Below are 27,244 nucleotides of genomic sequence, written 5' to 3'. Positions count from 1 at the left end.
CCTGAGCGCCTGAGAGAAGTAATCTTTTTCTGTCGAACCTTGTCCCTCGGATCTTATAGTGACCCTCCTTTCTATGTACATCGCGGGCTTGACGATCCCCTATTGCTCGAAGGCGTATGTCCGGTGGGGTCGGGGTTAGTCGGCCTGGTGAGGCTGCATGGGCAGTGCTCTAGCACTGAGGAGATGAGGCCCGAGCTGGAGATGACGACGGCGAGCGGGATGGAGGACCCGAGGGGAGGTAGCGGGAGAGGGGAGGGGGGACTGGCGTGGGTGGGGACGCACGAGGGCCGAGGTAGCGGGGCGGAGGAGCTGGGGCTTGGGGAACATCCTGGGCTGTGCTGTGCGGTGCGAGGGCAGAGCAGGAGGACGTCTTCTCGGAGCGGCCTCTCCGCGGAGGACGCGAGCTTCCCTCCCACGCCGAGCTCCTCGCCTCGCTCCTCGTCCAGCCCTACCTCTCCACCCACCCGAGTCCAGTCCAGCCATGCTCGCTCGCACTGCCCTCCGCTCGGCCACCCGCGCCGTCCCCGTGCGTCCCTCCCTCCCCTCCCTCATCCCTCCCTCCTCCTCTCATCCTTCCCCTCGCTCTTCCTTCCCTCACGGCCACTGACACCTTGCACCCGGCCCCTCTCTCTCGCCGAATCGACCACACTCCAGGCCACTCGCGCCTACGCGACCCCGGCCAACAAGGGCACGGGCAACTTTGTCCCGAACACCAACCCGGACGGTCCGCCTCTTCCTCCGTCTCTCTCCCTCGAGTCGATCAGCGACTGAAACGGCTCCACTCCTGCAGGCACCACCAACGTGACCCTCATCCCCGGTGACGTGCGTCTCGCCTCTCGCCTCGTCGTCGAACCACGGCCCGCTCCCGCCCGCCGTGTCGCGCGCTCACCCACTCTCTCTCGCGCCCGCAGGGTATCGGCCCCGAGATTGCCGAGTCGGTCAAGGAGATCTTCACGACGGCAAAGGTCCCCATCAAGTGGGAGGAGGTCTCGGTCGCGCCCATCCTCGTCGACGGCGTGTCGACCATTCCGGCCGACGCCATCTCGAGCATCAAGAAGAACACGATCGCCCTCAAGGGTCCCCTCGCCACCCCGAGTGCGTCCCTGCCTCTTCCTCAAGCGCGGCCTTTGTTGCAGGCAACTCACCTCGAGCACCCACCTCGTCACAGTCGGCAAGGGCCACGTCTCGCTCAACCTGACGCTCCGCCGCACCTTCAACCTGTACGCCAACGTGCGCCCGTGCCGCTCGGTCGAGGGCTACAAGACGGCCTACGACAACGTCGACACGGTCATCATCCGCGAGAACACCGAGGGCGAGTACTCGGGCATCGAGCACGAGGTCGTCGACGGCGTCGTCCAGTCGATCAAGCTCATCACGCACGAGGCGTCCAACCGCGTCGCCCGCTACGCTTTTGAGTACGCCCGCGCCAACAACCGCCTCCACGTCACGGCCGTCCACAAGGCGCCCATCATGTCCGTCCTCGTCCTCCTTTACCCCTCCCTCCCTCTCTCTCTCTACCTCCCACTGACCCAGTACCCCTCCTGCTCGCGTTCACAGGAAGATGTCGGACGGCATGTTCCTCCGCGCGTGCCGCGAGCTCGCGCCCGAGTACCCGGACGTCAAGTACGACGAGGACCTCCTCGACCGCGTCTGCCTCCGCATCGTCCAGAACCCGGGCCCGTACGCCGAGCGCGTCATGGTCATGCCCAACGTGCGTCCGATCTCTTTGCCCTTCTGTGTGTGAGCGCCGGGAGCGGGCCAGAGCGCGGCACTGACGAGTCGAGCATCGCCTCGCAGCTGTACGGCGACATCCTTTCCGACATGTGCGCCGGCCTCATCGGCGGCCTCGGGTGCGTCCCTCTTTCTCTCTCCCTCTCTCTCTCTTCCACACGCACCGCACGAGACTGACATGCCGAGCGACCCGCAGCTTGACGCCCTCGGGCAACATCGGCAAGGACGCGTCCATCTTCGAGGCCGTTCACGGCTCGGCACCCGACATTGCTGGCAAGGGGTGCGTCCCTACTCTCTCTTCGACATCGGCCGAGCGTCTGTGGAGCGTCGGCGGGCCGTTGGCGGGCCTGGCGGCGGCGACTCGAGGTCGTCTCGTGCCTCTTAAAACTCGATCCTGACCTCTCACGTCTGCAGGCTCGCAAACCCGACTGCGTTGCTGCTGTCGTCGTGCATGATGCTGAGGCACATGGGCCAGTTTGACGCCGCCGCGAAGATCGAGTCGGCCGCGCTCAAGGTGAGGCCTCCAAAAGATCACGTCTCTTTTGCTCTTGCGGACGTGACTCTGACTCGTCCTCTCCCTCGCAGACGATTGCGGAGGGCAAGTTCATCACGGGCGACCTGCGCGGCAACGCGACGACCCAGCAGTACACGCACGAGATCCTCAAGAAGCTCGGCGCCTAGACGGCCGGGTGCGGCGAGGGGCGGCTCTCTCTCTCTCTCGAGGTGTGCTAGACTGGCTTGGAATCGAAACGAGGGTCCTTTGTCTGTCCCTTGTGCAGCGTCTGAGAGAGCTCGGCTCGGTCTTACGCGAGAGAGGGTCAGATTCGAGAAGAGGCTCGACGAGGAGGAGGAGGAGGAGCGACCAGGCTCGGCTGCCTTCGACGACACTGCGGCGTCCGCCCTGCTCTCGCACGCACAGGCTGCATCGCGCGCGCCTCCACGGCGGTCGGCGCATCCCTCACTGACGTCGCCGGCGCACGAGACGACCCGTGTCTCTTCATCAGCTCCGACCGAGACGACGGCGTCTCCCGATCGCCACGGGGACAGAGGCCAGGCGGGGACAGCTGCACTCCATCTTTAAGCGGGCTCTCTAGCCCTGCGTGCCGCGCCTGGCTTGCCCAGGCCGCTCACCGTCGCACCTCGTCGCCCTTCCCCCAGCTCGCCTCGTCTCTGCCCTCTCCCTCTCTCGCAACGCGCAGAGGGCGCGTCGGACTGCGTGCGCCTGCTTTAGCCACAGACACAGCGCACCTCGCGACTCGCTCAGCCTGCTCCGAGGGCGACTTTCTGCAGCTCGTCCCCGCGTCGCCGAGGTTCGTCTCGGTCCGAGCCAGCGCAGCTGCGGCTCGTCGCCTCTCTCCCTCCTTCCTCTTCCTCGTCCTTCGATTCGTCGACTACAAGGTGCGCCCCCTCTCCCTGGTCTGCCTCTGGCGAGCGAGCTGACCTCGCCCTTCCACCCAGATGCACCGCTTCCTCCTCGTCTTCCTCGCCCTCACCCTCGCCCTCGTCGCCATCGCCGCCGAGGTCCAAGAGCAGTTCGTCCTTGGCCAATGGAGCAATGATCCCGAGGCTCCGCTCGACAAGCTCACGGGTGCGTCCCCTCTATCTCTCCCTCTCAACGAGCGAGCTGACCGCGGTCGCCCTCGCAGCGCACGAGGTCAAGTACGACACCGACGACGACGGCGCTCACTGGGCCTGCTCGGACGCCGACGAGGCTTCTGAGCCCACCGAACAAGGTGCGCCCTCGCTCTCCCTCCTCGTCGTCCTCAAGCCCTTTCAACTGACCCTCCTCCTCGCCCACCTCCCTTTGCCGTCGCCCGCCGCAGCTCCCGCCGCCGCCCAGGCCGCCCAGAACGACGCCGACGACTTCTTTGACCTACTCGCTGGGTTCGCCAAGGGCTTCATGGGCAAAGAGGGGCCCGACGGGATGGGCGGAGAGTGGACGCGCCGGATCGTCACGGGTTCGCCCTGAGTGCGTCTCTCGTTCCTCTCTCCCTCTCGAGCGGTCCAGGTGGAAGACGGGACTGACTCACGGCCTGTGCTGCAGGACGTCGTCTTCAAGCTCGTCCTCTCGCGCCGACCGGCCCTCCTCTCGCACGCCTCGACTCTCCGCATTCCTCGTTCGCCTTCTTGCCCTCTTTCTGCGCATCCTCTCTGCCTGCGGTGCAATTTCACTCTGTGCCCGTCCCTGCCGGCGAAGCGAGAGCGCGAGAGAGAGGGAAAAGAGAGAGAGAGAGAGCACGCCTCGACGGACGCAGAAGAAGGAGCCGTCGGATCGGGCCGCAGCAGGTGCGACACAGCATATCTCGCTGCAGCACTGCGAAGGGCGTATTGCCCGCCCTTAGAGTCCGCCTCGCCAAAGCCCCAGCGAGAGAGGGATAGGCGGGAGGGAAAGCACAGCGGGAGCGAAGCGCTAAAGGGCTTGCGACGAGGCCGGCTCGGCTCGTCGCGCTCGCCCAGCGGTAGAGGTAGCAGACGCGACGTCGCTCGTCGAGCTGAAAGGCGTGGAGAGCAGGTGCTGAGGCGGACCGACCCGCCGTGCCGGCGAGGCAGCGTTGGCGAGGGGCGCAGGGCCAGCCGGCGTGCAGCGCAGAGAGCGGCGTGTGTGGGTCGTTTGCGAGGGGAATGCTGGAGGGCAGAGGCGCGCGTCAGCTCCTGTGCGAGGCCTCACCGACGAGCACGGCGCGACGACTGATGAAGATGAGAGAGGAGGCGCACCTCGGTGTGAGGCCGGCCGCGGCGCGAGCTTGATGCGCGTGGAGCGCACGATGCGAGTCTGACGACGCGGCGCACGCGCCCAAGCACGAGCCTCGACAGCTGGAGGTGGCGAGAGGGCCAAGAGCCGACGAGCCGACGACGCGGCTCTCGTCCTCGCTCCTTCACCACGTCCAAGCGAGCTAGTCGCCAACTCGACGTGCTCCACACACGCATCGCGACAGGCTCACAGCCGACCGCGCACCGCCACTCCGACTCGCGCACATCGCCCCCGCCCCCTCCTCCTCCTCGGCACCTCGCTCGACCTCACGCACCCGCACACGCCCGGCGAGGCTCCCTGAGCCATGGCCAGCTCGGTCATCTTCACGGCTACGGCGACCGTGGGCGAGGTCTTCTCGACTACCGTCGCAGAGCCGACGCACGCAGGCGGCCACTCGATCAACATCCTCAATGGCGACAACCCCATCGTCGTCAACTCCTCCAAGTGCGTCCACCTCCCGCCTTCTTCTCAGCGAGTCGATAGAACTGATCCCCCCCCCTCCCACCCTTCTCCCTCTCCTTCGCGACCTCGTCCTTCGTCCCGCAGCCCTCTCCTTCTCGTCATCGTCCAGCTGTGCATCATCCTCGCCCTCAGCCGAGGCCTCGCCTTCGTCTTTGGGCGGTTCCGCGTCCCTCGCGTCGTGTGCGAGATCGTCGCCGGCATCCTCCTGGGCCCGACCGCGTTCGGCCGCGTGCCGGGCTTCACCGACAACATCTTCCCGCCCGAGTCGATCAGCTACCTCACCCTCATCAGCAACCTCGGCCTCGTCCTGTTCCTGTTCTGCGTTGGGACCGACGTCGACTTCAGCCTCTTGCGCCGCAACGCCAAGCCGACCATCGCCGTGTCGACCGCCGGCCTCCTCGTCCCGTTCGCCCTCGGGTGCGGCGTCAGCTTCGGCCTGTACGACGCCTTCATCCCGGACGACGTGTCGCAGTCGACCTTCCTCGTCTTCATCGGGACGTCGATGAGCATCACGGCGTTCCCGGTCCTGTCGCGCATCCTCGGCGACCTGCACCTGTTCCAGGACCCGGTCGGCCTCGTCGTCTTGGCGTCGGGCGTCGTCAACGACGTTCTCGGATGGTGCCTCCTGTCGCTCGCCATCGCCTTAGCTTCGTCTGGCAGCGGCGTCGTCGTCGTATACGTCCTCTGCTGCCTCGTCGGCCTGTGCGTCCCCTCTCTCCTCTCCTTCTCTGTCCGTCGACGACCGTGTTGACACCGCACACGTGCAGGTGGCTCTTCCTGTACTTCGTCTGCCGGCCTGCCCTCGTGTGGCTCGCACGCAGCACGGGCTCGTTCAGCCGACCCGACGGCCCGACCCAGGGCTACGTCTGCGCCGTCCTCGCCCTCGTACTCGTCGCGGCATGGTTCGCGCAAGTCGTCGGTTCCAGCGAGATCTTTGGCGGTGCGTCCACGTCTTCCTCGCATGGCTCCTGCGCCCCGCACTGACTCTTTCCTCGGTCGCCCTCGCAGGCTTCCTTGTCGGCCTCATCATCCCGCGGTCGCTCGGCCATCACTTTGCCGCCAAGATCGAGGACCTCATCCTGTGCCTGTTCCTGCCGCTGTACTTTGCCACGAGCGGCCTCAACACCGACTTGACGCTCCTCAACACGGGCACGATCTGGTGCGTCCTCTCTCCCTCTTTTCCAGCCCCTTCTCGCACGCGCCTCGTTCTCTTCCCGACACCCTCGAGCCTCACTGACCCGACCGACGTGCGCGCAGGGGTTGGACCGTCTGCGTCATGGTCGTCGCCTTCCTCGGCAAGTTCATCGGCAGCGCGCTCGCGTCACGCGCAACGGGCTTCTCGTGGCGCCAGGCGGGCGCCGTCGGCTCACTCATGAGCGCCAAGGGTCTTGTGCGTCTCACTCGCTGCCCTCTGTGTCCAAGAGAACGGTCGAGCCTGACATCTTTGCCTTGCTCGCAGATCGAGCTCATCGTCCTCGGACAGGGACTCGCGGCGGGCATCATCACGCAGACCGTCTTCTCTATCTTTGTGCGTCTTCCTCTGTGGACGTACTCGACCGTGCGACGTCAAACTGACTTGCCTCTCGCCCGCTAGGTACTCGAGGCTGTGTACGTTCCCTCGTCCTCCTCGCGCACGGCCCTCTCCCTCGTTTGAGCGCAGGGACTGACTTGCCAGAATGCCCACAGCGTCCTCACTCTCGCGGCTACGCCTCTCGCCCTCGCCTTTTACCCTCCGCACGTTCGCCCCTCAGCCCGAGCAGACGCCGCGAGCCCCGACTCGAAGGACCTCGCCCGCTCGTCGTCGTCGATCGACAAGCCCGGCTTCGGCGGCGTCGCGCAGCAGCGCACTCGATTCGCCGTCGTGCTTGACCAGCTCGAGGCGCTCGGCGGCGCCATGGTCCTCACGCACCTCCTCGCGGCGGGCAGCTCGATGGTCGGTCCGCCGCCGGCCGCGGCTGCTGCGGCGCCAGCAGGCGCCGAGGCGAGCACGCTCAAGTCGGACGACGCCCGCCTGACGGCCAACTCGACGACGGCGACGACGAGCGCGACCTCGGCAACGGCGCCCGGGCCGCCGCCCAGCGCGCCCCTCTCGCTCACGCCGCTGCGCCTCGTCGAGTTGACGGAGCGCACGTCGGGCGTCATGCTCGCCTCGGAGGAGGCGGCGACGCACCTCGCGCGCGACCCGCTCGTCGCGCTCGTGCGTACGTTCGCGTCGCTGTTCGCGGGCAGGGTCGCGCTCGAGCGGGGCGAGTTTGCCATGACGGGCCTCGAGAACTGGGCAGAGACGGTGGCGCGGTGCGCAAAGGAGGGCGAGCAGGACATGCTGCTCCTGTCGTGGCGGCTCGGCGGGGGCAAGGGCGAGGTCGACCAGCCGGGCGTCGTTGAGTCGTTCAGTGCGTCCCTCTCTCTCTCCCTCTCTCCCTTCCTTCCTCATGGCGCCCCTCGAGCGCACCGTCTGCCTCGGTCACGGAGTACTGACAACCCTACTTCGACAGTCCCGAACCCATTCGAGGCGCTGTTCGGCAACTCGTCCGCCAACGCTCCTTCCGCCTCGACCGCCAACGTCAACTCGGCCGCCAACGCCGGCGCGCCCCTCTTCGCCGCCTTCCTCCGCGACGTCTTCCTCGACACGTCGTGCGACGTTGGCGTGCTCCTCGATCGCTCGTCGACGACGTGCGTCTCGCCCGCCGGCGCGCCCCGCCACCTCTTCCTCCCCTTTTTCGGCGGCGCAGACGACCGCGCGTGCCTGTCGCTCCTCTCGCAGCTCGTGCAGCGCGCAGGCGGCGCCCTGAGCGCGACGGTCCTCGTCCTCGAGCGAGCTCCCGAGCCGACCGACGAGGACCGCGTGGACGCCGTCGCCGGCCTCGAGGTCAAGGCCACGACGTCGGGCGGCGAGGACGGCGGCAGCAGCAGCGCAGGTCCGCTCGCGTCGCCGGCGCTGTCGCACCTGCACACGGTCACGCACGGGCATGGGCACGGGTACGGCCTGACGACGCGCGCGGGCGAGACGCACTACGGGTCGCTGCACGCGCCGCACGGCCTCGCGAGCGAGACGGCCGACGACGTCGCGCTCTCGGCCATCGAGGCGCTCGCGTCGACGACCGCCGGCGGCGCGCTACGCGTCGAGCGTGTCCAGACGGCGTTCCCGCTCGCGACGCTGCGGCGGCGGGTCGGCGCGCTCACCGAGCCGACGCTCGTGCTCGTCGGGCGTTCGCGAGTCGACGCACCGAGCCACCGTGCCGAGTCGCGTGCCCTGCTCGAGGGCGGGGCGGCGAGGGGCAGCGTGTGCGCGAGCAGCGAGGTGCGGCGGGCGGTCGGCGAGGCCGGGACGGCGCTCCTGCTCGGCGAGGCGAGCGCGGCGGCAGAGTACGTGCTCGTCGTGCAGAGCGAGCGGACGGCGGGCAGGAGGAGGGAGAAGAGGATGGCGGCGCTCAAGGGTGAGAAGGAGGACGAGGCGTGAGAGTCGACGACGGGCAGCGGGACTGCCTCTCCTTCCTCTCTCTCTCGCGGTGCCAGACCTGTTGTGCTCTCGTTTCATTGTCGATACCCGCATCTGTCTCTGTTCCAGCCACCCCTCTAGACACTCTGTCCTCGTCTTGCCTGCCCCCTTGTCGTTCCTCCGGCTCTCGAGCCTCTCTTGCACTTTCAGCCCTGCGTATTGCTGCCCGTCCCTCGTCCGTGCGACAGGAACCCGCCGAGAGCGAGAGCGTCCTTGCCAACCTGCACGGGCGGCGAGGTCAGGGTGGCTCGACGCAGAAATGGTCGAAGAACGAAGAGAGAAAGGAACGGACGGCGTTGATGACCCGAAAGCGGTCAGGACCCATGGGCACGCCGCCGTACCACCTCGTGACGACGACAAGGACGTCCTCGACGTTCTGCGGAACAGAACCAGGTCAGGGACTCGTGCGGCCGGCTGCAGAGAGAGCGGGAGGAGGGCGCACCAGCTTGTGGAGCAGCTCGAGAAGGTTCTTGCCCGCCGGCGGCTCGCCGTCGCAGTCGCTGCCGGCCGCCGACGTCGAGCTTGATGAGGCCGATGCCGATGAGAAGCGCCAGGCCAGGATGTGGTGCCTGCGAGGAGGAGGGCGAGGCGACTGTGAGCGGGCTCTGCTCCAGCACGCAGCAGAGGAAGCGAAAACGTGGACACACGTAGCCTTGCTCATCTTCTTGCCCGTGAGGATGTGCTGCAGCGCGAGTGTCGCCTGCAGAGGTGCGAGAGCGTGAGCCGCCGCACGAGAGGAGACGGCGATGCGAGACCGACGGGGGCGCACCTCGTCGACCGACTTGACGCGGACGGCATGGCCCTCGAAGGCGCTCTTCTTCTCGGTGAATCTCGTCGTCGAATGAAGGACGGCGTGCGGGGGAAGGGGAGGGAGGTCGTGGGCTTTGACAGCTCGTCGCGGGAGGAGGTGATGCAGGGCGCCGCGGGTCGTTGCGCGCATGGAGCTCAGAGCATGCTTCCAAGGGCCTCGATAGCTGTCGCGTTCGAGCTGTGCGCGTGTGCGAGGCGACAAGAGCGAGAGGAGGAGCTGGTCGTCGTCCGCCTCGTCGACAAGGCTGCCGCGTCCTGCAGGCCAAGCTGCACAGCTGCAGAGCCTCTTTAGACTACACCCGACCACTCTCGCTGCGTCACACGGCTCGCCGACCGCTCCTCCTCGTTCCCTCGCCTCATCGCTCGCGTCAACCAACGCGACCCTCGACCCGCCATGACCAACTCGCACGGCGACGCCGACTCGCCCGTCGAGCCCGTCGACTGGTACAAGGCTGAAGCAGCCGCGTGCGAGGCCGAGAACGAGCTGCTGCGGTGCGAGATCCTCCAGGTGCGTTCCTCCGTCCCCTTCCTCCCTCTCCTCGTGCCCCCAGCTGACCTCGCACTACGCGCGACAGGTCGAGGAACAGCTCGAACGACTGCCAGAAGAGCCAGAGGAGTCGAACGATGCGCTCAAGGTGCGCCAGAGCGGTTTCCTCTCTACTTTCCACACAACCGACTGACCTCCTCGAACCTGCAGCGCGTCACAGCCCTCGAGTTCGAGCTTGCAAGCGTCGAAGCGTCCCTCTCGGTCCTACGCTCGTGTGCGTCCCAGTTCTCCTTGCCTCGTCCCGAGTCGGGGCTCACCAAGCTCGCCCTTGCTCTCGCGCCCGTACAGCCAAGACCTCGTCGCCAACGTCCGAGCTCCGCATGAACGAGCAGGCTCGCCTCGAGGTCGTCAACACTGTCGATGAGCTCGAGAAGACGATCGCCTGGGAGACGCAGCGGAAAGAGGACGAGGTGGACGCGCTCGACATGTGCGTGGGCGACCTCAAACTTGTCTTCCCGTCTCGCCGAGGGCACAAGATTGATTGACTCGTTTTCTTGCCGCCCTTGCAGGGACAAGATCTATCTTCAAGACGCGACGACCCTGTACGCCACCCTCGCAGCTCGTGCGTCGACCGCCAACGACACGTTTTCGCCTCGGGCAGCTGGCGACATCCTCGTTCTGTGCGTCTCTCTCCCTCCTTCCCTGGATGTTCCGCCAGCACGTTCACCGTGCTGACTGCTTGTCGCCCTCTCGCGCGCAGCCGCACGCAGGGCCTCGTACGCCACCTCTCGCGGCGCACCGAGGCGCTCCAGCGAGCGCTCGTCGAGTTCGTCGACCAGCTCGCTCTCGGTGGTCCTGCAGCGCCGGCCGCCGAAGCGCTTGAGGAGGGCGAGGGCGGAGCGGCGGACAGCTCGAGCGAGAGGGAGGGAGAGGTCCGTGCGGAGGAGGAGAAACAGGGGGAGGGAGCGGGTCCGAGCGTCGGCGGTCGAGTGACAAAGCGGCGACGGCTCAGCAAGGTGCGCCCCTCACGTTCTCTAGGTCGTCTATCTTTGACGAGCGACACTGACACCCTCTCTCGCCCGAACAGATTCCTACTTCGACCTCCTCATCGTCGTTCGACCTCGGCGAGTGGATCCGCGCCGACCCTGCCATGCGCATCCTCGGTACCGCAAAAGCCGTGACCTCCGGCGCCTCGGACGGCGCGCCAGCACCCGACGAGCCCGAGCGCCAACCCGAGACGCGCGCGTTCCAGGTCAAGAAGCTCCTCGAGGTGCGTCGCTCGTTCTCGCTCGACCTCGCCTAGCTCGCCATCGTGCACGGCGAGCTAGGTTTAGCTCGACTCGTAGGAGTGCTCACGCTCTTGCCCACGCCCTCGCAGGTCCTCCTCAACCGCTCGGTCCTCGTCCCCTCGGATCCCTGGCTCGACACCTCGCCGTCCCTCTCTGCGGCACCAGGACCCGACAGCGGCTCGACACGCGACGACGGCACGGGCTCGTACCCGCCCGAGCTCGTCGCCTTTCTCGTCAGGGCGGGCATCGCTGTCCAGCACCCGATCGAGCGGGCCAAGGTCCGCCTGGAGGACTTTGCCGGGCTCGGCGGGGGCGGCGGGTCGTAGCCTCTTCTTGTCTCGAGCGTGCTCAATGCAGACGATGTTCTCCTCTTCTCCTTTGCAGCTCTCGAGTGGAAAGCGAGACTTTGGGGCAATCGAGCCGTTTTTGCGTTGCACATGTCGAAGAAGAGGGGAAACACATGGAAAAGGAGAAGAGGGGAGCCGTCTACACGCACGCACACTCTCGCGTCGTCTCGCCGATGACCCACCTACTGCTCGTCGTCGTGCTGCTGCTCGCCGCCACGACGCCTGTCGCCGACGACCTCTGCCGCGCCGGCGCCCGAGCTGACGCCGAGCGCCCGGTCGACGCTCGCGCGCACGCGCCCGAGGCTCACCTTCCAGCCCTCGAGGCGCTGCTGGACCGTGGCCCAGTGCTGGGGCGTAAAGGCCTGGACCGGGGACGCGCGCGAGACGGACAGGGTGCGCGAGGGCTGCGAGAGGCGGCCGAGGAGGAGCGAGGCGCGGATGGCTGCGCGTGCGGGAAGGACAAGAAGTTGTCAGAGAGGTGCACGAGAGAGAGAGAGGGGCCGAGAGAAGGGGGAGGGAGGGAGAGAGAGAGAGAGACGGACCGTCGATGACCCAGCCCTCGACCTCCTCGCTCTCCTCCTCGCTGCCCTTCTGCGCCTCGACGCCGCACGCCTTGGCAATCTCGTCGTACGACACGGTCTGGCCGACGCGCTCGGCGCACAGGTCGGCGAGCTGAACGAGGCGCAGCTTGTGCTCGAGCTGGGCCTTGCTGAGCGGGACGCCGGGAACGGCCTCGAGGGCGTCTTGCGGGATGTTGGACGGGTACGAGGGCGAGGAGGACGACGACGAGGCCTGGAAGCGCGAGAGGAGGGTCGAGAGGGACGAGGGGAGGGACGCGAGGGCCGGGACGCGCGCGGGCGTCAGGGCGTGGAAGTCGTACACGTCGGGTGCGGCGAGCGACAGGGCGACGAGGGTCGCTGCGAGCTCGGGCGCGACGCTCGACTGGTGGTCCTTGGACGCGGCGAGGTGCGACGCGAGGAGCTCACGCGCCTGCTTGGCGTGGCCGTGGGCGACGAGGTGGGCGACGACGTCGCGCACGGCGGCGTCGCTCTTGTCGGCGCCGAGGTTCCACTCGGCGAGCCAGTGCTCGAGCTTGGCGAGCGCGGGGGCGACGACGCTCAGGTCGTCGTTGGCGGCGGCGAACGCGACGAGCTTGAGGAGGAGCGAGAGGCGCAGGTCGGCGGCGCCCTCGGTCGGGAGCGCGTTGAAGAGGGTGGCGAGGGACGCGTAGCGCGCGGCGAGCGAGGGTGCGGCCGAGGCCTTTGCCGGGGTGGACGAAGAGGGGGACGAGGTGGTGGTGGTGGTGGTGGTGAGGGCGTCGGCGAGGGTCGAGAGGAGCGAGTTGTACTCGGTGTCGGCCGGGGTGTAGTGCGACAGGACGAGGGCGAGGACGAGATTGGCGAGGCCCTCGAACTCCTTGTCGGACGAGGCCTCGAGGCGGTGGCCGTCGAGAGCCTGGACGAGGTGGGCGACGACCTGGCGCTTTGCGCTGCGCGACTCGGGCGTGTCCTGGGCCTTTGCGGGCTCGTCGTCGTCGTCGTCGTCGTCGTCGTGGTCGCGCTGGGTGGGCTCGGGTGCGGGAGGGAGGGCAGTGGTGGCCTGGTCGACGAGGTCCTGGATGAAGGCGGCGCGGTCGCCCTCTGGCCGGGAGCGGGCGAGGACGGTGGCGGCCTCGGAGACCTGTGCGTAGGTGGTGGGAGGAGAGAGTAAGCACCGGGTGGACCCTGGGCGGGTTCCAGAGAGAGAGAGGGCGGGAGGGTGGACGCGCCTGGTGGTCGAAGGCGGGGTCGACGTCGACGAAGAAGCACAGGCCGCCGTGGTTCGAGGTAAAGTCGTCTGTGAAGGCAGTCGAGGCCATGGTGAGGTAGTACGGTGCACCGAGGGGGCAGAGAGCTCGCTACCGAGGAGGAGAGCTCCGGGCCTTTGTCGCCCCCTCTCGAGCTCACGCGGCGGAGTCGTCGCTTCGTTTCGTCCACGGTTCTTCCCTCCCGTTTGAGCCAGCCTGCTAGTTGTCGCCTCTGGCACTCGCTCCCACCCCTTCCAACTCGAGCCCCGCAACCCCGTCCAGCGTCCTCGACTCGCTTCCCCTCTCGCTCCTCCTCCTCCCTCCTCCTCCATCCTCATCTCTCCCTCGTCGTCGACCTCACCTCGGCTCAACATGTCGCTCACCCTCAACCTTCCCTCGACCTCGCTCGCCGCGTCGCGCCCCGTCGCCCGCGTCGACGCCCACCCGGTCGTCCTCGCGACCATCCTCGACGCCCACCTGCGTCGCACCACGTCCCAGGACCGCGTCTTTGGTACCCTACTCGGCGTCCGCTCCGACACGGACAACTCGGTCCACGTCCGCTCGGCGTTCGCCGTCCCGCACGAGGTGCGCGGCAAGGGCCAGGTCACGATCGACATGGACCACCACCGTGCCATGGTCGACTTGCACACCAAGGTCCACCCGCGCGAGCACGTCGTCGGCTGGTTCGCCTCGTCGAGCCACCTCAACTCGTTCTCGGCCCTGATCCACAACTTTTACGGCTCCGAGTCCAACCCGCACCCGGCCGTCCACCTCACCCTCGACCCGGAATCGCTCGCCTTTGCCGCCTACGTCTCGGCCCCGCTCGGCGGCAACGCCCAGACCCAGGGCACGGCCGGCTCGGGCGCCCACCTCGCCTTCCTCCCCGTCGACGCCGCCCTCGAGGTCCCCGAGCACGAGCGACCCGGCCTCGACCTCTTGTCCCGCAACCTCTCGGCCCTCTCGACCGAGCTCCAGCACCCCCTCGCCCCCGAGACGGTCGCGCCAGACTACGTCCCCGGGTCCGCCCTCGCGAGCCTCGCCCAGCTCCTCGCCCGCGTCGAGTCGATGCTCGACCTCGTCCTCGAGTACGTCCGGGCTGTCGCGTCTGGCGAGCGCGAGGGCGACGACAAGGTCGGCCGCGCCCTCCTCGAGACGGTCGGTCACGTCCCGAGGGCCGCACCCGTCGACGAGGCGCAGGAGGGCGCCGTCGCGGCCAAGGACGGCGACCGCAAGGACTTTGAGGAGGAGTTCAACTCGCACCTCGCCGACGTCCTCATGGTCCGTCCCTCTTGCTCTCTCTCTTTTCCGCATGATCACGAGACTGACGCTCGCACTCGTGCCCTCGCAGGTGAGCTACCTCGCCAACGTCATCAAGACCCAGGCAGAGCTCTCGTCCCGGCTCAACCTCGTCGTCTAGAGCCCCCTCCTCTCTATTTTCTCGTCCCCCTTTGCGCTCAACGTGCCCACAGAAGGCGCTCTCGTACTCCCCTCCCCCTCCCCGAAAAGCCTTCATGCACCCGCACTAGCCCCTCCTCGCTCCCCCTCTTTCTCCCACCCTCGTTGTCGCATCCTCCGTCTGCCCGTAGATGTGCGACCCTCTCAGGCAACCTGTACTTTCTCTCGGTCCTCGCGTCCTCGTCTCGACCTCGCGTCGCTCACAGAGTCGAGTCGGACCGAGTCTGGGAGAGCTCTTCTGGGACGCTCTCGCTCTTCCCGGCGTGCGAGAGGGCGAAGCAAGGCAGCCGGCCTCGACTCGGGACTCGACGGGGCGAGCTTGACGCTGGGCTCGTCGTCGAGCGAGCGCACGAGGCCTAACCGAGCGCGCTCGAGCGCCGACTCGCTCGTGCACGGGCCGCCCGTTCTCTTCCTCTCGACGGATGTGGAGAGCCTCTCGCGCACTCGAAATGGGGAGGGAGAGAGAGGGCAAGAGAGCGAGCTGTGCATGGTATAGGACTGCTGAACGACGACGAGCTACCGAGGGGGACCAGGACGGGACGAGGGAGCGAGGAGAGAGAGGCAAAGAGGGGGGGAAAGGGGACGAGGCATGCAGAGGCGGGGCGACGAGGGATAGAGAGGGGGTCGGGCTGTGCGTGTATGGACATGGGGACGGTCGGTCGAAGGGCTGGAGCGAGGCGGGCAGGCTCAGAGGATCGAGCATTTCCGCTGCTTCTTGGTCTTCTGCCGAACAGGCTTGGCCGCCGTGCCACCTTTCCGAGCCTCGACTGCGGGCGCACACGAGTGTCAGGGGCTCGACTCACTTGAGGAAAGGAGAGAGAGAGAGGAGAATCAGGGACGCACTCATGCGCACGGCCATAAAGTACGCCTCCTCGAGGTTGACCCTCGTCTTTGCGCTCGTCTCGATAAAGGCGCACCCGAGCCGCTTGGCCAACTCCTCGCCGTGCCGCGTCTCGACCTCGCGCTCGTGGACGCGGTCGATCTTGTTGCCGACGAGGACGACGGGCACGCTGTCGCTGTCCTTGACGCGCGCCACCTGGTGCCGGAAGCGCTCGACCCGGTCGAACGAGGCGCGCGAGGTCGTCGAGTACACGATGAGGAAGCCCTCGCCTTCTCTGTGCACGGCCGAGAGGTGGCAGGGTCAATGACTCGCTCGTCGAGGCGAGAGAGAGACAGCGACCCGGGAACAGCTCGATGGTCGACGCACCGGATCCACTGGTCTCGCAGCGCCGTGTACTCCTCTGCGCGACGGATCAGGTGTCAGTACGGGCTCTCGAGAGGCGACAGGAGAGGAAGAGGAGCGCAGGACGCACCCTGTCCCGCCGTGTCGAGGATCTCGAGCATGTAGGGCTGGCCGTCGATGATCGCGTGCTTGCGGTACGAGTCCTCTGCGGGTAAGAGACCGTCGCTCGTCAGTTGTCGGACCTGCTGAGGTGCTCCGAGCTGGCCCACGCACCGATTGTAGGGTCGTAAGTCTGCGGCAGGGCGGTGCAAGGGCGAGGTCAGCGAGAGGGCGACGCAAAGGCGAGATGGGGGCGGGGAAGCTCGTGCGCACCTCGACTGTGTGCAGAGGCGAGTGTCAGTATGTTTCGCTGCGTCGACCTCGCACCGAGAGGGAGCGAGAGACGCACCAAAGTAGTTGAGCGCGAGGCGGAGCGTGAGGGCCGTCTTGCCGACGCCGCCATCGCCGAGCACGACGAGCTTGACCGTCTGCACCATCCTGCGAGCGCTGTGCCGGGACCGGGCCGTGCGCTGGGCTGTCGAGGTCGACGAGGTGCCGGAGGAGGAGCGCGAAAGTGGGGTCGAGGGCGGCGGCGGGTCGTGTGAGCGAGCTGAGTAGGCCGCGCGAGGTGCTGAGTCGGGCTGTCGAGGTCGGGAAGTTGCGAGCGAGAGGGGAGCCGAGCCAAGACGGAGGACGGCGACCGCAGCGAACGACGAGGACCAGATGGCGGAGCGCGCACTCGCTCTCGCACAGACAGGCCGGACCTGGACACCCAGAGTACAACTCGCAAGGGCACTGCAGGACTCGCGCAGAGAACGCGCCTCGAGAACGAGACGACCGCTTCCTCCTCGACAGCTCGACTCGCGCGCGGCGACAGAAGCACAGAAAGGCCGTTGCACCCGCTCTCCTCGCTCTCTACACTGTCCTCCTCGACGACACCGCCGACGCACACGAGCGAGCGCGCTCACTTCTTGGTCGCCTGGTCCTGCTTGGCCTTGTCGGCCTCGTCCTCCTTGGGCGGCTGCAGCACAAACTGGGGCGCGCGCGCGTCGATGCCCGTGCCCGTGCCCTCCCACGGCTGCGTGTGTGCGTCGAGACGAGGTCAGTGGAGCTCCTGAAGCGAGAGAGAGAGAGAGAGAGAAAAGGGGGGACGCACAGAGGTCGCGCCCTCGAAGTTGCGGAACGCCTGCGAGAGCTGCAGCGGCTCCGACACGACGCGCTTCTTCTCCTCGTCGTAGCGCACCTCGGTGTAGCCCTGTGCGCATGGAGGGAACCCGTAAGTCGCATGTCCTGCCTGGAGGAGGACCAAGAGACGGAGAGAGGCGGGCGCACCGTCAAGGGGAAGTCCTTGCGGAGCGGGTGGCCCTCGAAGCCGTAGTCGGTGAGGATGCGGCGCAAGTCCGGGTGGCCCGAGAACAGGATACCGTACATGTCCCACGCCTCGCGCTCGTACCTGCAGGTGCGCCGAGAGGGTCAGGCTCGAGGTCTGCCGGGATGACGACCAAGACGAAGGGGACGCACCAGTCTGCGCCGCGGTAGATGTGGCAGATGGACGGGACGGGCGATGTCTCGTCGGCGTACGTCTTGACGCGCAGGCGGTGGTTGTGGCGGACCGAGAGAAGGTGGTACACGACCTCGAAGCGCTTGGAGCGGGTCGGGTAGTCGGCGCCGCAGATGTCCATGACCTGCTTGTACTGCGTGTTGGTGTGGTCGCGCAGGAAGAGCATGGTGGGCTCGATGGCCGACGGGGCGACGTAGATGGTCAACTCGTCCTTGTAGACGCTCGTCTGCTGGACGTATTTGGGCAGCGAGGCCATGATCCACGCGCCGAACTCTTGCAGCTGGGCCGAGAAGGGCTGCGACGCCTCGGCCGGGTTGACGCCGGCCGGCTCGGTGAAGGGCGACTCCTTGCCAGTCGGGACTGCGAGGGGTTGCGAGGGCGATGAGGACGAGGAGGGAGGGAGGGAGGGAGGAGAGGGTGGCACGGGTCAGCTCGTGGGGCCGGGGCGAGGTGCTCGTGCGCTGCGCATGCGGGCACAGAGGTGCGAGACGGGTCGGACTCACCGGCCTGGCTCGCGGCGTGCGAGGTCGAGAAGGAGCGCGAGGCGACGGCGCGGAGGGCGGCGGGGCGGACGGCGAGCTGAGGGCGCACAGCTGCGCGGGTGGCCTGGGCGAGGCGGGCGACTGCTCGTGGTGCGCTCATGGCTAGCTCGGCGTGCAGGCTAGCTGTAGGTGGTGACGGAGAGACGGCGACGGCGAAGGTGAGCCAATCGCTCGTTGCTCCTCTCCCCATCGCTCGGCTCGACTCTGCTGCCGCATGGGCTACAAGGAGGACAAGGAGGCCTTTGTGTCGCATGCCACCGGCGGCACCGTCTCGCGCATCAACGCCGTCTCGCTCGTCGCAGTGGTCCGCTCCCCCTCTCCTCCCCTCCTTCGAACCTGCTCTCGCATCTCAGCTCCTTACCCTCCTTCGGCTACCTTGCTGCCACCCAGACCTCGTACGCGTTGTGGACCGTCGCACACCGCCGGTGGCTCGCCAACCTCTCGTCGAGCGACCCCACGGTCCCGCTCGTCGAGTTCACCATCCTCGTCCTCCCCCTCCTCCTGTCCCTCACCGTCCTCTCGTCGCACCCTTACGTCGTCAACCTCGTCCTCACCCTCTTCGCCGCCCTGTGGTCCCGCCTCCCCGAGCGCGAGTCCCTCACGCCGCCGCTGTCGCCCACCCTGTCCAAGAAGGGCTCCAGCGACGACGACAAGCGGCGCTGGCCTGCGCCGCCGCAGCCGTTCGCGAGACCGTTCGTGACGAGCTACCGCGCCGTCATGATGGTCATGACGGTCCTGTGCATCCTCGCCGTCGACTTTCCGGCGTTCCCGCGCGAGTTTGCCAAGGCCGAGTCATGGGGGACCTCGCTCGTGCGTCCCGCTCTCTGTCTCTCCTTTGCGCCGCCTGTGTTACGCCGACTGACACACTCGCGCGTCGACAGATGGACCTCGGCGTCGGGTCCTTCGTCTTCTCGCTCGGCCTCGTCGCCGCCCTGCCGTTCCTGCGCGAGGCCGCCCTTCCTCGCAGCGCCTCGACCTCGACCCTCGCGAGCTACTTGGCGTCGCTCGCGCGCACGGCTCGCAAGACGGCGCCACTCGTCGTCCTCGGTCTCGTCCGCGTCGTCATGGTCAAGGGCGTCGACTACCCTGTGCGCTCATGCCCTCCTCCCCCCCTCGCGCTCGTACTTTATTGACTTCCCTGACACGCAGGAGCACGTCACCGAGTACGGCGTGCACTGGAACTTCTTCTTCACGCTCGCGCTCCTGCCCGTCTTTGGCGAGGCCGTCGCACGCGTCGCGGTCGCTCGAGCGTGGGACGTGCACGCCGCCGGGCTCGGCGTCGCCTTTTGTGCGTCTCTCGTTCCTCCTCCAGTATCTCGTGCGTATCTCCTGACAGCGAATGCGGCGCACGCAGTGCACGAGGTGCTCCTGCGCATGACGGGCCTGCAGCGCTGGGCGCTCGAGGCGCCGCGCACGAGCCTCGTGAGCCAGAACAAGGAGGGCCTGACGTCCTTCCCTGGTGCGCCCCCTCTCCCCTTTTTGCTCCACCAGCGTTCTCGAGCGCGCAGACTGACATACCGGCAACGCGCAGGGTACCTCGCCATCTACCTCGTCGGCCTCGCGACGGGCCTGTACGTGCTCCCGCCCTCGCCTTCCTTCTTCCGCCTGCACGCGCTCCCTCCCTCGGCCTCGTCCCTCTCGTCCTCGTCGTCCACCTCGGTCGCCGAGCAGCGCCGCCTCGCCGACAAGCGCGCCAAGGCGGCCGACCCGAGCCGGGCGCGCGAGGGCAAGCGCGCAGAGTGGCTCGCGAGCGCCGCCGTGTGCTTCTGGGCCGCGTGCGCGCTCGTGCGGCTCGCGACGCCGGGAGGCGTGTCGAGGAGACTGGTGCGTCTGGCTTCTCTCTCTTGCTCTCGAGGATGAGGCGAGCGAGCGAGCGATGAGCTGGGAAACTGACAATCTCGTCGTCGTGCGACAGGCCAACGCGCCGTACGTCCTGTGGACGGCCGCGTTCAACACGTCGTTCCTCGTGCTGTACCTCGCCGTGCACCACCTCGGCGGCTCGACGGCCTCTCGAGCGTCTGCGGCATCGTCCTTGTCCCCGAGCTCGGCAGCGAGAGCTGCATCGCCGCCGAGGGACGGCGCCGTCCTCCCGCCGCCGAGGCTGTTCAGCGCCATCAACAAGAACGGCCTCGCCGTCTTTCTCGTCGTGCGTCTCTCTCTTCCGCTCTCTCAATCGTCGCACGCGCGCTCACGCCCTCGCCCGCTCGCAGGCCAACCTCTTGACGGGCCTCTGCAACGTGTCGCTCTCGACGCTGTACGCCTCGGACGCGGTCGCGGTCGCGGTCGTGACCGGGTATGCGGCGAGCGTGTGCGCCGTCGCGTGGCTGCTGAGGAGGACGAGGGTCAAGCTTGGGTAGCGTGAAGAGGGCGTGCAACTTGGGTGCTCTTTCCTGCTCGCGCTCTCGTCGGGTGTGCACAGAGAGAGAGAGAGTGAAGGGACTAAAACGATGCGGCTAGCGATACAAACAAGCTCCTGCTGCCCGTCTCCTGCTCCTGCTCCTCGGCGCTCGTCGCCGTCGAGAACTGCCGACACGCTCGCCTCGGTCACGCGCGGTGCTCGTCGTGGAAGGCGCTCCACATGCCCCTGACGCTGTCGGTGGTGCTCTGGACGCCCGGGCGACGGATGGGGACGATCTTGGCGCCGGACGAGTCGAGGAGGAGCTGGGCCTTTTGGGCGATGGACGACGGGTGGAGGTTGCGGACGCAGATCTCCTTTGTGCGGCCGTTGACTGTGGGCAGTGTGGAGCGAGTCAGTGAGGGGCAGGGGACGCAGGAGAGAGAGGGTGTGCGCACGGTAGACGCCGCGGAGGAGCGGGTGCCGGCCCTGGTGCTCTGAGCGCTCGACGACGACCTCGGTGGTCGGGTGTTGTTGGGCGATGCGGGCGAGCATGCCAGACTGGAGGAAGCTGCGCATGCCCTTGTGGGAGCCTTGGTGTTCCGAGTACTGGACGACGAGCTTGTGGCAGGGGCGGGTGAAGGCGGCCGAGGACGAAGGGGCGGTCGAGGGCAAAGGGGCGCGGAGAGATGCTCGCAGGACACGCGAGACCATGGCTGCTGGTCGGTGCGCGGTGGTGGCAGTGGTGCGAGGTTGAGCCGGGGGCGGCGAGGAGATCAAGACGAGGGCGAGGGTCAGATCAGCTCGCTCAAGTCGACGACCCGCTGTGCAGTCCTCGACACGATGGCAGGCACAAAGGCTCGTCCACCACCAGGTCTGTCCACTCGCCACACCGCCTCGAGCCGTGCCCGTCGAGCTGACCCTCCCCCCGTCCTCCTCCTCCTCCCCCTCCCCGGTCAACACAGACTCGAGCCTGTCGCACCAGGACCGCGACAAGCTCGCCGTCGTCATCCACGAGTACGTCCCTACTCTCGTGCCTCGTCCCACTACCCCGCCACACCGCTCACTCTCCTCCCCACCACCACCAACAGCCTCGCGCCTCCGCTCATCCTCGACCAGCCCCTGTCGACCCCACTCGCACCCGGCCCGACCCTCCGCCGAGCCCTCGCACCCGACGCCCCGCTCGCGTCCGTCTCGACCCTGCGCGCCTGCATCAGCGAGGCGTCCACCTCGGCCCTCCTCGCCTCGGCACTCGACTTTGCCAACAACGACCTCGACTCGGCGAGGCTCCTCAACGACACGGACGACTTTCAGCGCACCGTCGAGCGCCTCTTGGACCAGCTCGACCACCACCACGATGATGCGCCTTCGTCGCCCAAGCGCGTAAAGCGCGACGACGACGCCGGTCCGTCCCCTCTGCCTCGTCCTCTCCCTCGGCCCTTCTCTGCGGCAGTTACTGACGAGCCTGATGTCGACCGAGGACAGACACCCAGCCGCCGACCAAGACGCGCCGCTACATGCTGCACCGCACCCTCGCGACGGGCGTCGACCTCTTCACCTCGTCAGCCATCCTCTCGGACGCAGAACTCGAAACCCTTGCAGCACGTGCGTCCCTCGATCCTCCTGTACCCACCCTGTCGAGGTAGTGCGTCAGTACTGACGAGCGAACCCTCGTCCTCGTCCAACAGTCGACGACACGGACCTCGTCGCCGTACACCCTTCCGTGCCCTCACCTTCTTCCGCACCGCCCATCCCCTCACTCGGCGACGCCTCGCCCGCACCTCCTGCGCCGGCATTCCCGCCGCACGTTCCGCCAGCAGCTCGGGCAGGGCGCGCACCGGGCCTGCGCCTCGAGCGCCTCGAGCCGACGTCAGGTGCGTCCGCGCCAGTCCCTCTTTCTGTCACCCTCACCCTCCTGACGCTCTCTCCCTCCCCTTCTCTTCAACTTCCGCGCCCCTCGCCGCACCGCGCAGCCACCCACCCCTCTCGCCAGCCGACCGCCCTCCTCTCGTACCCCTCGCCCTTCCTCTCGTCCCTCGCCCCGACACACGACTCGACGTGCGCCACCGAGCCCTACACGCGCACGGCCTCGCGCGCACTCGGCGCGCTCCGCGCCCGCAGGGCCGAGGAGCGCCTCGCGGCGGGCCGCGAGGGCGGCCTCACGCGCGACGAGCGCGACGCGCTCAGCGGGGTCGGGATCGACGTCGACGGGGTCGTGCGGGTCCTGGAGGGAGAGGAGGTGGCGGAGGAGGGCGTCGAGGCGAGGCTGGGCCGCAACGCCGAGCTCATTGCGCAGGTCGGCCGGGCGCAGGTCGTGCGGCTGCGGCGGGCGGCGAGGGCGCGGCCGGCACTGGCGGCGGCGGCGGGCGGTGCGGCGCGTGCCGATGCGGGAGAAGAGGCGAGGAAGGAGGAGCAGGAGGACGAGGAGGAGGGCTTGACCAAGGCGGGCAGGCAGGAAAAGGAGGACGGTGCGTCGGCTCGATTTCGCCCTCTTGTCCCACTTAGACCCCTGATCCTGTCGCCGCCGCGCCTCTCTCGTGCACGCATACTGATCCTCTCGCACTCTCTCGCAGCTGCCGCGCTCCTCTCGTCGCTCACGTCCCTCCTCTCGGCCCACTCGTCGACCCGCACCCTCGCCTCCTCCTCTTGCTCCTCCGCCCTCGACTCGGCGTCCAAGACCCCGTCGCTCCTCCCGCCCCGCACCACCCTCCGCACCCTCACGCCGCTCCTCCTCGCGGCGCGCACGAGCCCGGGCGACGCGGCCTACGCCGGCACGCTCGACGAGGTCAACTACCGCGCGCTCCGCGAGGGACAGCTCGCTGGTGCGCCGGCGGGCGAGGGTGCGGCGGACGAGCACGTCGCGGACTTGAAGGTGGAGGGCTGAGAGGGCGAGGCGGTACAGCGGGCGGTGGGGCAATGCAGTTACTCGACCCCCTTGCGTTGGCTACGGCCCGAGCGACTCTTTGACGTTCGAGGGCTCTCGCTCCTCGCTTCTCGCGCTCTCTGCGTGCTCTGGTCCTGACACGGTGAGCGAGCGAGCAAGTTGCGGGCCCGCCTGGCTCCCGCACAGCCTTGCGCCGAGGAGGAGGGAGAGGCTCGCTTGAGAGCGGGCAATAATGCCGGCTCTCGGTTGTGCCGCTCGCGGTCGTCACACGCAAATCCGTGCACGACGGTGAGAGCGTGACGCAAACAGCGAGAGGCGCTCTAGGCGGACCTGGCGTCAGAAAGCACCTTCTCCTGGGCAGCGCTCGCCTTGGGAAGGCCGCTCAGACCTCTTCCTGAAGCTGCTCTGTCGGAGGGCACGCTCGATCTTGCTCAGCTCGAAAGAGCTCAGAGGATCACGAGGTGCAACGTGCTGCTGTCCCGAGGCGCAGATGAAGCCCGAGCGGCCAAAGAACTCGGAGCAGGTCGAGGAGGGAGGAGTCGATTCCTCGCGCTCAGACCTCACTCTTTCCTGGGCACTCGGGGCTCGATCGACCCGTCGAGACGGGCACTCGACGATGGCCCGAAATCTGCAGACAATTACCGGTACCGCTCACACGACTCTGCGCTCAGGAGCAGGTCGACGAGGAGGGAGTCGATTTCTCGCGCTCAGACCTTGCTCTTTCTCGACGCCGTAAGGCTCCAACGACGTATCGAGACCAGGCTTCACCTTTCGCTCCCGCTCTCGCTCTGTCATCGGCTCTGCCTCGTCATCGCGCCCGTTTCGCTCTCCAGGAAGCTGAAGTCAAGCCGCTCGAGTGGCCGAGACGGGGTACTGCTTTTGATCATTCGGTCTTTCTCGATGGTCGCGCTACATGTGGGTCATACTGCGTCGGTGGGAGGAAGGAGGTCAGGTCATGTCAATCGGACCGAAGGAGAAGGGAACGAGTGCGACGCACCTCGTCGCCTTTCTCGCTCGCCATCTGCCTCATCTAGCCCGTTCACCTCGCCGGTAGGGTCCTGCATGGCCAGAGGAGAGGCTCATGTCAGTCCCTGACAAGGAAGAGGGAGAAAGGGAAGCGGACGCACCTCTCGACCGCCCTCGCGGCCCTCCCAAACCCCAGCCCTCCTCGTCCTCCTGCGCCTGCCCTGTTCCGCCGCACCGAGCCCGTCACGCAAAGTGCGCCTCGACGTAGTTGCGCGGGATCATGCCCTCGCGCAGGCGCAGGCGGCCCTTCCACCACTCCTCGTCGTCCATGGCGAGGATCGTGATGGCGTCGCCCTTCTTGAACGGGAGGTCAGTCGACTGCGTACAGGCGTGACGTACGTCATCAGTCAGGGCTCTTGTAGAGAGAGGGGCGAGAGAGAGAGAGCGGGAGCGCACCTCGACGCCGGGAAAGTCAAACAGCGCGACGGCCGTCCCGAGCCCACCACCCGTCCCACTGCGGCTCCGCCCTCCCGCCGGGCTCGGCGCACCAATGCCCGACGCTGCGCCGACCTCTCCGTCCCCTCCATGCTTCGACAAGCTCAGGACGCGCTCAAAGTCGGCCTCGACCGGCCGCAGGTCGAGCCCGCCGCTGCCGCCCGTGCCCGACCGCGCACGCCCTGCCGCCGCACCCGAACTCGGCGCGTCCCACGGCTTGAGCACGTACGCCGACGCACCGAGGCCCTGCGTCGCTGAGCTCGCGGCGCGGGCTCGGCCGGCCCCTGCAGCTGCGAGCGCCGAGGCGGGCGGTGCGCGGCGCGTGTCGCCGCCGGCGAGCGTCGCCGCGCGGTCCCTCGCCGCGATGCCGTGAACGTACGGCGGCGACGACGAGCGGTGCCCAAAGTCGTCGATGCCGTCGCGGTCGCGGTCGTCGTCGTCGAGGAGGTCAAAGCTGTCGCGCCCTCGCCCGCGGTCCGACTCGAACTCGCGCCACGCGCCGGGCTCGCCGCCGTGATCGCCCGGCTGGGCGTCCCACCGCATGGCGCTCGCGCGCTCGCGCAGGGCCGACGTCGCCGCCGCGTTCGACGACGAGCGGTTCTTGGTCAACTTGGGGCGCGACGACGACGACGAGGCCGACTTGGAGAACCACGACGACGAGCCGCCGTTGTTGCCGTTCGAGGCCGACGAGCTGGCGCGGGAGCGACCTTTGTCGGGCGACGAGATCGGGCCGTCCTTGCGGGACGAGGTGGCCGGCCGACTCGACGACGGGTACTCGTCGCGCTCGCCGTGGTCGTCGCCGTCGTCGCCGTCGAACGCCATGAGGTCCTGGTCGTGGGCGCGGTCGCCGCCCTTGTCTTTGTTCTTGTCGCGCGCGAGCGTGCCGAACCCGAACGGCGAGCGCTTGCCCGAGCCGGTCGTCGCCGGCGTCTGCGCCTGGGGCGACGGGCCGCCCGAGCGCGAGGCCGACGCCGCCGCCGAGTCAAAGTCGAACTCGTCGGCAAAGTGCGTCTCGAACCGGGTGCCGCTCGGCGGCGCGGGTCCGGCGGCGACGCCCTCGGCGAACGGGTCGTCGAGGGCCGCCGACGTCGACCTCGAGGTGCCCGCTCCCGCGCCGAGCGAGCTCTTCTTGCTCATCGACGCCGACGACGCACCGAGGGCGCTCGCGCTGCCGCTGCCGCTCCTGCTGCGCCCGACGCTGCCGAGCATGGCGCCGAACCGGCCGCCCTTGTCCTTGACCGGCGAGCCCGTCGCGCCCGGGCTCGAGTACCCGCCGGCGCCGGTGCCGGCGAACCCGCTCGAGGCCGCCGAGGGCGACGCCGACGAGCCCTGGGCGTACGCGCTCCCGAACGCGTACCCGCGCTCCTTGTACTCGCGCGGCGTCAGGCCCTGCTCGTGCTGCTCCTCGATGCGGCGCTGGGCCCTCGCGCGCGAGAAGTAGCCCTCCTCGTCGGCGGCAATGTCGCCCGGGGTCGAGGGCGCGCGGGGCGACTCGAGGGGCGAGTCGGTCGACCAGCCGCCGCCGGGGAGCGAGCGGGCCGGCGTCGCGAGGCGCGAGATGGTCTCGATGAGCGGGAGGGCCCAGCTCGGGGGCTCGATGGCGCCGGCGAGGAGCTGCTTGGCGGTGACGCTGCGGGCGCGAGAAGATGGGTGAGCCTGAGGAGGCTAGGAGAGGAGGAAAGAGGAAGAGAGAGCGGGACGCACTTTTGGCCGTACGCCTTGGCGTTGGCGTCCGAGCGCTCGACAATGATGGACCCTTCGACAGACGCGCCACCGAACAGGCCCTTGGACCGCGAGTACGAGTACATGGCGGCGACGCCGCCTTTGGCCGACAGGGCGCCCGTGCCCTCGAGGTTGCGGCCGAGCGGGCCGGCGGCGATCGACATGTTGCCGCCGAGGGTGAGGCTGCCGGCGGACATGAAGCTCTTGACGGCGGCGCGCGAGTTGAGGATGATGAGGAACTCTGCGAGTTCGACGCCGACCTGGAGGCCAAAGCCGGCGCCGGCAGTGCCGACCGCTGACGGGGCCGACCAGGTGCCGTCGTCGAGACGGGCGATGACGACGCCCGTGCCGGCGCGGCCGCTGAAGAGGAAGCCGGCCTTGGCGACCGTGAGGAGGCAGAAGCCCTTGGCCTTGCGGAGGACCGAGGCAGGGACGACGTTGTCGAGGCCGTTGACGGCTGTGGACGTCGAGGCGAGTGTCAGTGCTAGGACTCATGTCGAGGCGAGGGGAAAGACTGCGAGGACTGCAGGGGGAGCGGCAGGACGAGGAACGAGAGGAGCGGGGACTGACGGTTCGCGAACGAGTCGAGGATCTTTTGGGCCTTGCGGCACTCGCCTGGGAGGTGTACGGGTAACGGGTTTGAGGGCATCTTGGCGGTCGGCGAGTCGAGAGGGTCGAGAGGGAGCGAGGTGGGGGAGGGAACCTCGGGGATGGCGGCGAGAGAGAAGAGCGAGGCCGAGCCAGTCGGGAGCGATGGCCTGGCGCGGTGGCGGTGTCGCTCGTGAGGCTGCGGGTGCCGCTGAGCGTGTCCTGGACGAGCAGCAGGAGAGCGAGGACGACAGAGAGGAAGCGATTCGCGACTCGTCTCGCTCGTCGTCGACCCTCGGCACGGCGGCACC

The 27,244-nt window shown here is 68.1% G+C and overlaps 14 protein-coding genes across 14 annotated transcripts in view; 7 read left to right on the top strand and 7 right to left on the bottom strand.

Annotated features, from left to right (window-relative positions):
- RHOBADRAFT_34699 (uncharacterized protein) overlaps positions 1-337 on the bottom strand; it is a 2,435-nt gene extending 2,098 nt beyond the window's left edge. Inside the window, exon 1 of the mRNA XM_018413219.1 lies at positions 283-337. Within this exon, the coding sequence (XP_018273253.1) occupies positions 283-327 (45 nt within the window). The 5' untranslated portion in view covers positions 328-337. The remainder of the gene's footprint in view (positions 1-282) is intronic.
- Positions 338-481: 144 nt separating this feature from the next.
- Positions 482-2,500, top strand: RHOBADRAFT_48154 (uncharacterized protein; the record flags this gene model as incomplete). The annotated part of the gene is made up of 10 exons (XM_018415101.1): positions 482-526; positions 655-724; positions 791-822; positions 912-1,095; positions 1,169-1,472; positions 1,558-1,711; positions 1,798-1,850; positions 1,928-2,011; positions 2,146-2,245; positions 2,317-2,500. The coding sequence occupies 10 exons, from the start codon at positions 482-484 to the stop codon at positions 2,410-2,412; spliced, it is 1,122 nt and encodes a 373-aa protein (XP_018273252.1). The 3' UTR covers positions 2,413-2,500.
- A 568-nt stretch (positions 2,501-3,068) lies between these two features.
- On the top strand, positions 3,069-3,915 carry RHOBADRAFT_52142 (uncharacterized protein; the record flags this gene model as incomplete). The annotated part of the gene is made up of 5 exons (XM_018416189.1): positions 3,069-3,129; positions 3,190-3,319; positions 3,378-3,464; positions 3,555-3,700; positions 3,776-3,915. Coding segments are annotated over exons 2-5 (405 nt in total), but the record flags the coding sequence as incomplete, so codon positions are not given.
- Positions 3,916-5,102: 1,187 nt separating this feature from the next.
- Positions 5,103-5,612, top strand: RHOBADRAFT_2839 (uncharacterized protein; the record flags this gene model as incomplete). The annotated part of the gene is made up of 1 exon (XM_018412824.1): positions 5,103-5,612. A coding segment is annotated over one exon (510 nt), but the record flags the coding sequence as incomplete, so codon positions are not given.
- A 2,846-nt stretch (positions 5,613-8,458) lies between these two features.
- On the bottom strand, positions 8,459-9,384 carry RHOBADRAFT_52141 (uncharacterized protein; the record flags this gene model as incomplete). Its single annotated transcript, XM_018416188.1, has 5 exons — positions 8,459-8,665; positions 8,737-8,820; positions 8,887-9,013; positions 9,092-9,144; positions 9,214-9,384. 5 exons carry the CDS (start codon positions 9,382-9,384, stop codon positions 8,591-8,593), a joined length of 510 nt encoding a protein of 169 aa, XP_018273249.1. The 3' UTR covers positions 8,459-8,590.
- Positions 9,385-9,648: 264 nt separating this feature from the next.
- Positions 9,649-11,402, top strand: RHOBADRAFT_52140 (uncharacterized protein; the record flags this gene model as incomplete). The annotated part of the gene is made up of 8 exons (XM_018416187.1): positions 9,649-9,762; positions 9,830-9,889; positions 9,952-10,015; positions 10,090-10,228; positions 10,311-10,421; positions 10,502-10,673; positions 10,829-11,011; positions 11,120-11,402. The coding sequence occupies 8 exons, from the start codon at positions 9,649-9,651 to the stop codon at positions 11,354-11,356; spliced, it is 1,080 nt and encodes a 359-aa protein (XP_018273248.1). The 3' UTR covers positions 11,357-11,402.
- Positions 11,403-11,435: 33 nt separating this feature from the next.
- RHOBADRAFT_52139 (uncharacterized protein) lies at positions 11,436-13,260 on the bottom strand. The gene is made up of 3 exons (XM_018416186.1): positions 13,146-13,260; positions 11,920-13,057; positions 11,436-11,819 (listed from the first exon to the last, which is right to left on the bottom strand). The coding sequence occupies exons 1-3, from the start codon at positions 13,233-13,235 to the stop codon at positions 11,560-11,562; spliced, it is 1,488 nt and encodes a 495-aa protein (XP_018273247.1). The 5' UTR covers positions 13,236-13,260; the 3' UTR covers positions 11,436-11,559.
- Positions 13,261-13,535: 275 nt separating this feature from the next.
- On the top strand, positions 13,536-14,789 carry RHOBADRAFT_48153 (uncharacterized protein; the record flags this gene model as incomplete). The annotated part of the gene is made up of 2 exons (XM_018415100.1): positions 13,536-14,441; positions 14,512-14,789. The coding sequence occupies 2 exons, from the start codon at positions 13,536-13,538 to the stop codon at positions 14,578-14,580; spliced, it is 975 nt and encodes a 324-aa protein (XP_018273246.1). The 3' UTR covers positions 14,581-14,789.
- Positions 14,790-15,080: 291 nt separating this feature from the next.
- RHOBADRAFT_34690 (uncharacterized protein) lies at positions 15,081-16,337 on the bottom strand (the record flags this gene model as incomplete). The annotated part of the gene is made up of 5 exons (XM_018413218.1): positions 15,081-15,385; positions 15,462-15,733; positions 15,826-15,859; positions 15,932-16,004; positions 16,221-16,337. The coding sequence occupies 5 exons, from the start codon at positions 16,335-16,337 to the stop codon at positions 15,306-15,308; spliced, it is 576 nt and encodes a 191-aa protein (XP_018273245.1). The 3' UTR covers positions 15,081-15,305.
- A 367-nt stretch (positions 16,338-16,704) lies between these two features.
- RHOBADRAFT_66152 (uncharacterized protein) lies at positions 16,705-18,081 on the bottom strand. The gene is made up of 5 exons (XM_018418880.1): positions 17,905-18,081; positions 17,362-17,761; positions 17,173-17,293; positions 16,997-17,095; positions 16,705-16,918 (listed from the first exon to the last, which is right to left on the bottom strand). Exons 1-5 carry the CDS (start codon positions 18,041-18,043, stop codon positions 16,805-16,807), a joined length of 873 nt encoding a protein of 290 aa, XP_018273244.1. The 5' UTR covers positions 18,044-18,081; the 3' UTR covers positions 16,705-16,804.
- Positions 18,082-18,157: 76 nt separating this feature from the next.
- RHOBADRAFT_52135 (uncharacterized protein) lies at positions 18,158-20,339 on the top strand (the record flags this gene model as incomplete). Its single annotated transcript, XM_018416185.1, has 8 exons — positions 18,158-18,247; positions 18,334-18,753; positions 18,825-19,031; positions 19,093-19,231; positions 19,298-19,402; positions 19,475-19,767; positions 19,859-20,089; positions 20,154-20,339. 8 exons carry the CDS (start codon positions 18,158-18,160, stop codon positions 20,298-20,300), a joined length of 1,632 nt encoding a protein of 543 aa, XP_018273243.1. The 3' UTR covers positions 20,301-20,339.
- A 166-nt stretch (positions 20,340-20,505) lies between these two features.
- On the bottom strand, positions 20,506-20,923 carry RHOBADRAFT_7048 (uncharacterized protein; the record flags this gene model as incomplete). The annotated part of the gene is made up of 2 exons (XM_018419179.1): positions 20,506-20,672; positions 20,737-20,923. Coding segments are annotated over 2 exons (354 nt in total), but the record flags the coding sequence as incomplete, so codon positions are not given.
- A 198-nt stretch (positions 20,924-21,121) lies between these two features.
- RHOBADRAFT_52133 (uncharacterized protein) lies at positions 21,122-23,205 on the top strand (the record flags this gene model as incomplete). The annotated part of the gene is made up of 7 exons (XM_018416184.1): positions 21,122-21,152; positions 21,244-21,295; positions 21,370-21,683; positions 21,764-21,883; positions 21,967-22,152; positions 22,252-22,746; positions 22,852-23,205. The coding sequence occupies 7 exons, from the start codon at positions 21,122-21,124 to the stop codon at positions 23,160-23,162; spliced, it is 1,509 nt and encodes a 502-aa protein (XP_018273241.1). The 3' UTR covers positions 23,163-23,205.
- Positions 23,206-24,000: 795 nt separating this feature from the next.
- Positions 24,001-26,994, bottom strand: RHOBADRAFT_52132 (uncharacterized protein; the record flags this gene model as incomplete). The annotated part of the gene is made up of 6 exons (XM_018416183.1): positions 24,001-24,087; positions 24,158-24,220; positions 24,290-24,506; positions 24,585-26,253; positions 26,328-26,802; positions 26,916-26,994. The coding sequence occupies 4 exons, from the start codon at positions 26,992-26,994 to the stop codon at positions 24,372-24,374; spliced, it is 2,358 nt and encodes a 785-aa protein (XP_018273240.1). The 3' UTR covers positions 24,001-24,087; positions 24,158-24,220; positions 24,290-24,371.
- Between the last annotated feature and the right edge of the window lie 250 nt (positions 26,995-27,244).

The sequence above is a fragment of the Rhodotorula graminis genome (assembly GCF_001329695.1).
Source record: "Rhodotorula graminis WP1 unplaced genomic scaffold RHOBAscaffold_3, whole genome shotgun sequence".
NCBI lineage: Eukaryota > Fungi > Basidiomycota > Microbotryomycetes > Sporidiobolales > Sporidiobolaceae > Rhodotorula > Rhodotorula graminis.
Note: the sequence above shows the minus strand (reverse complement) of the source record. Positions and strands in the feature narration are given on the sequence as shown.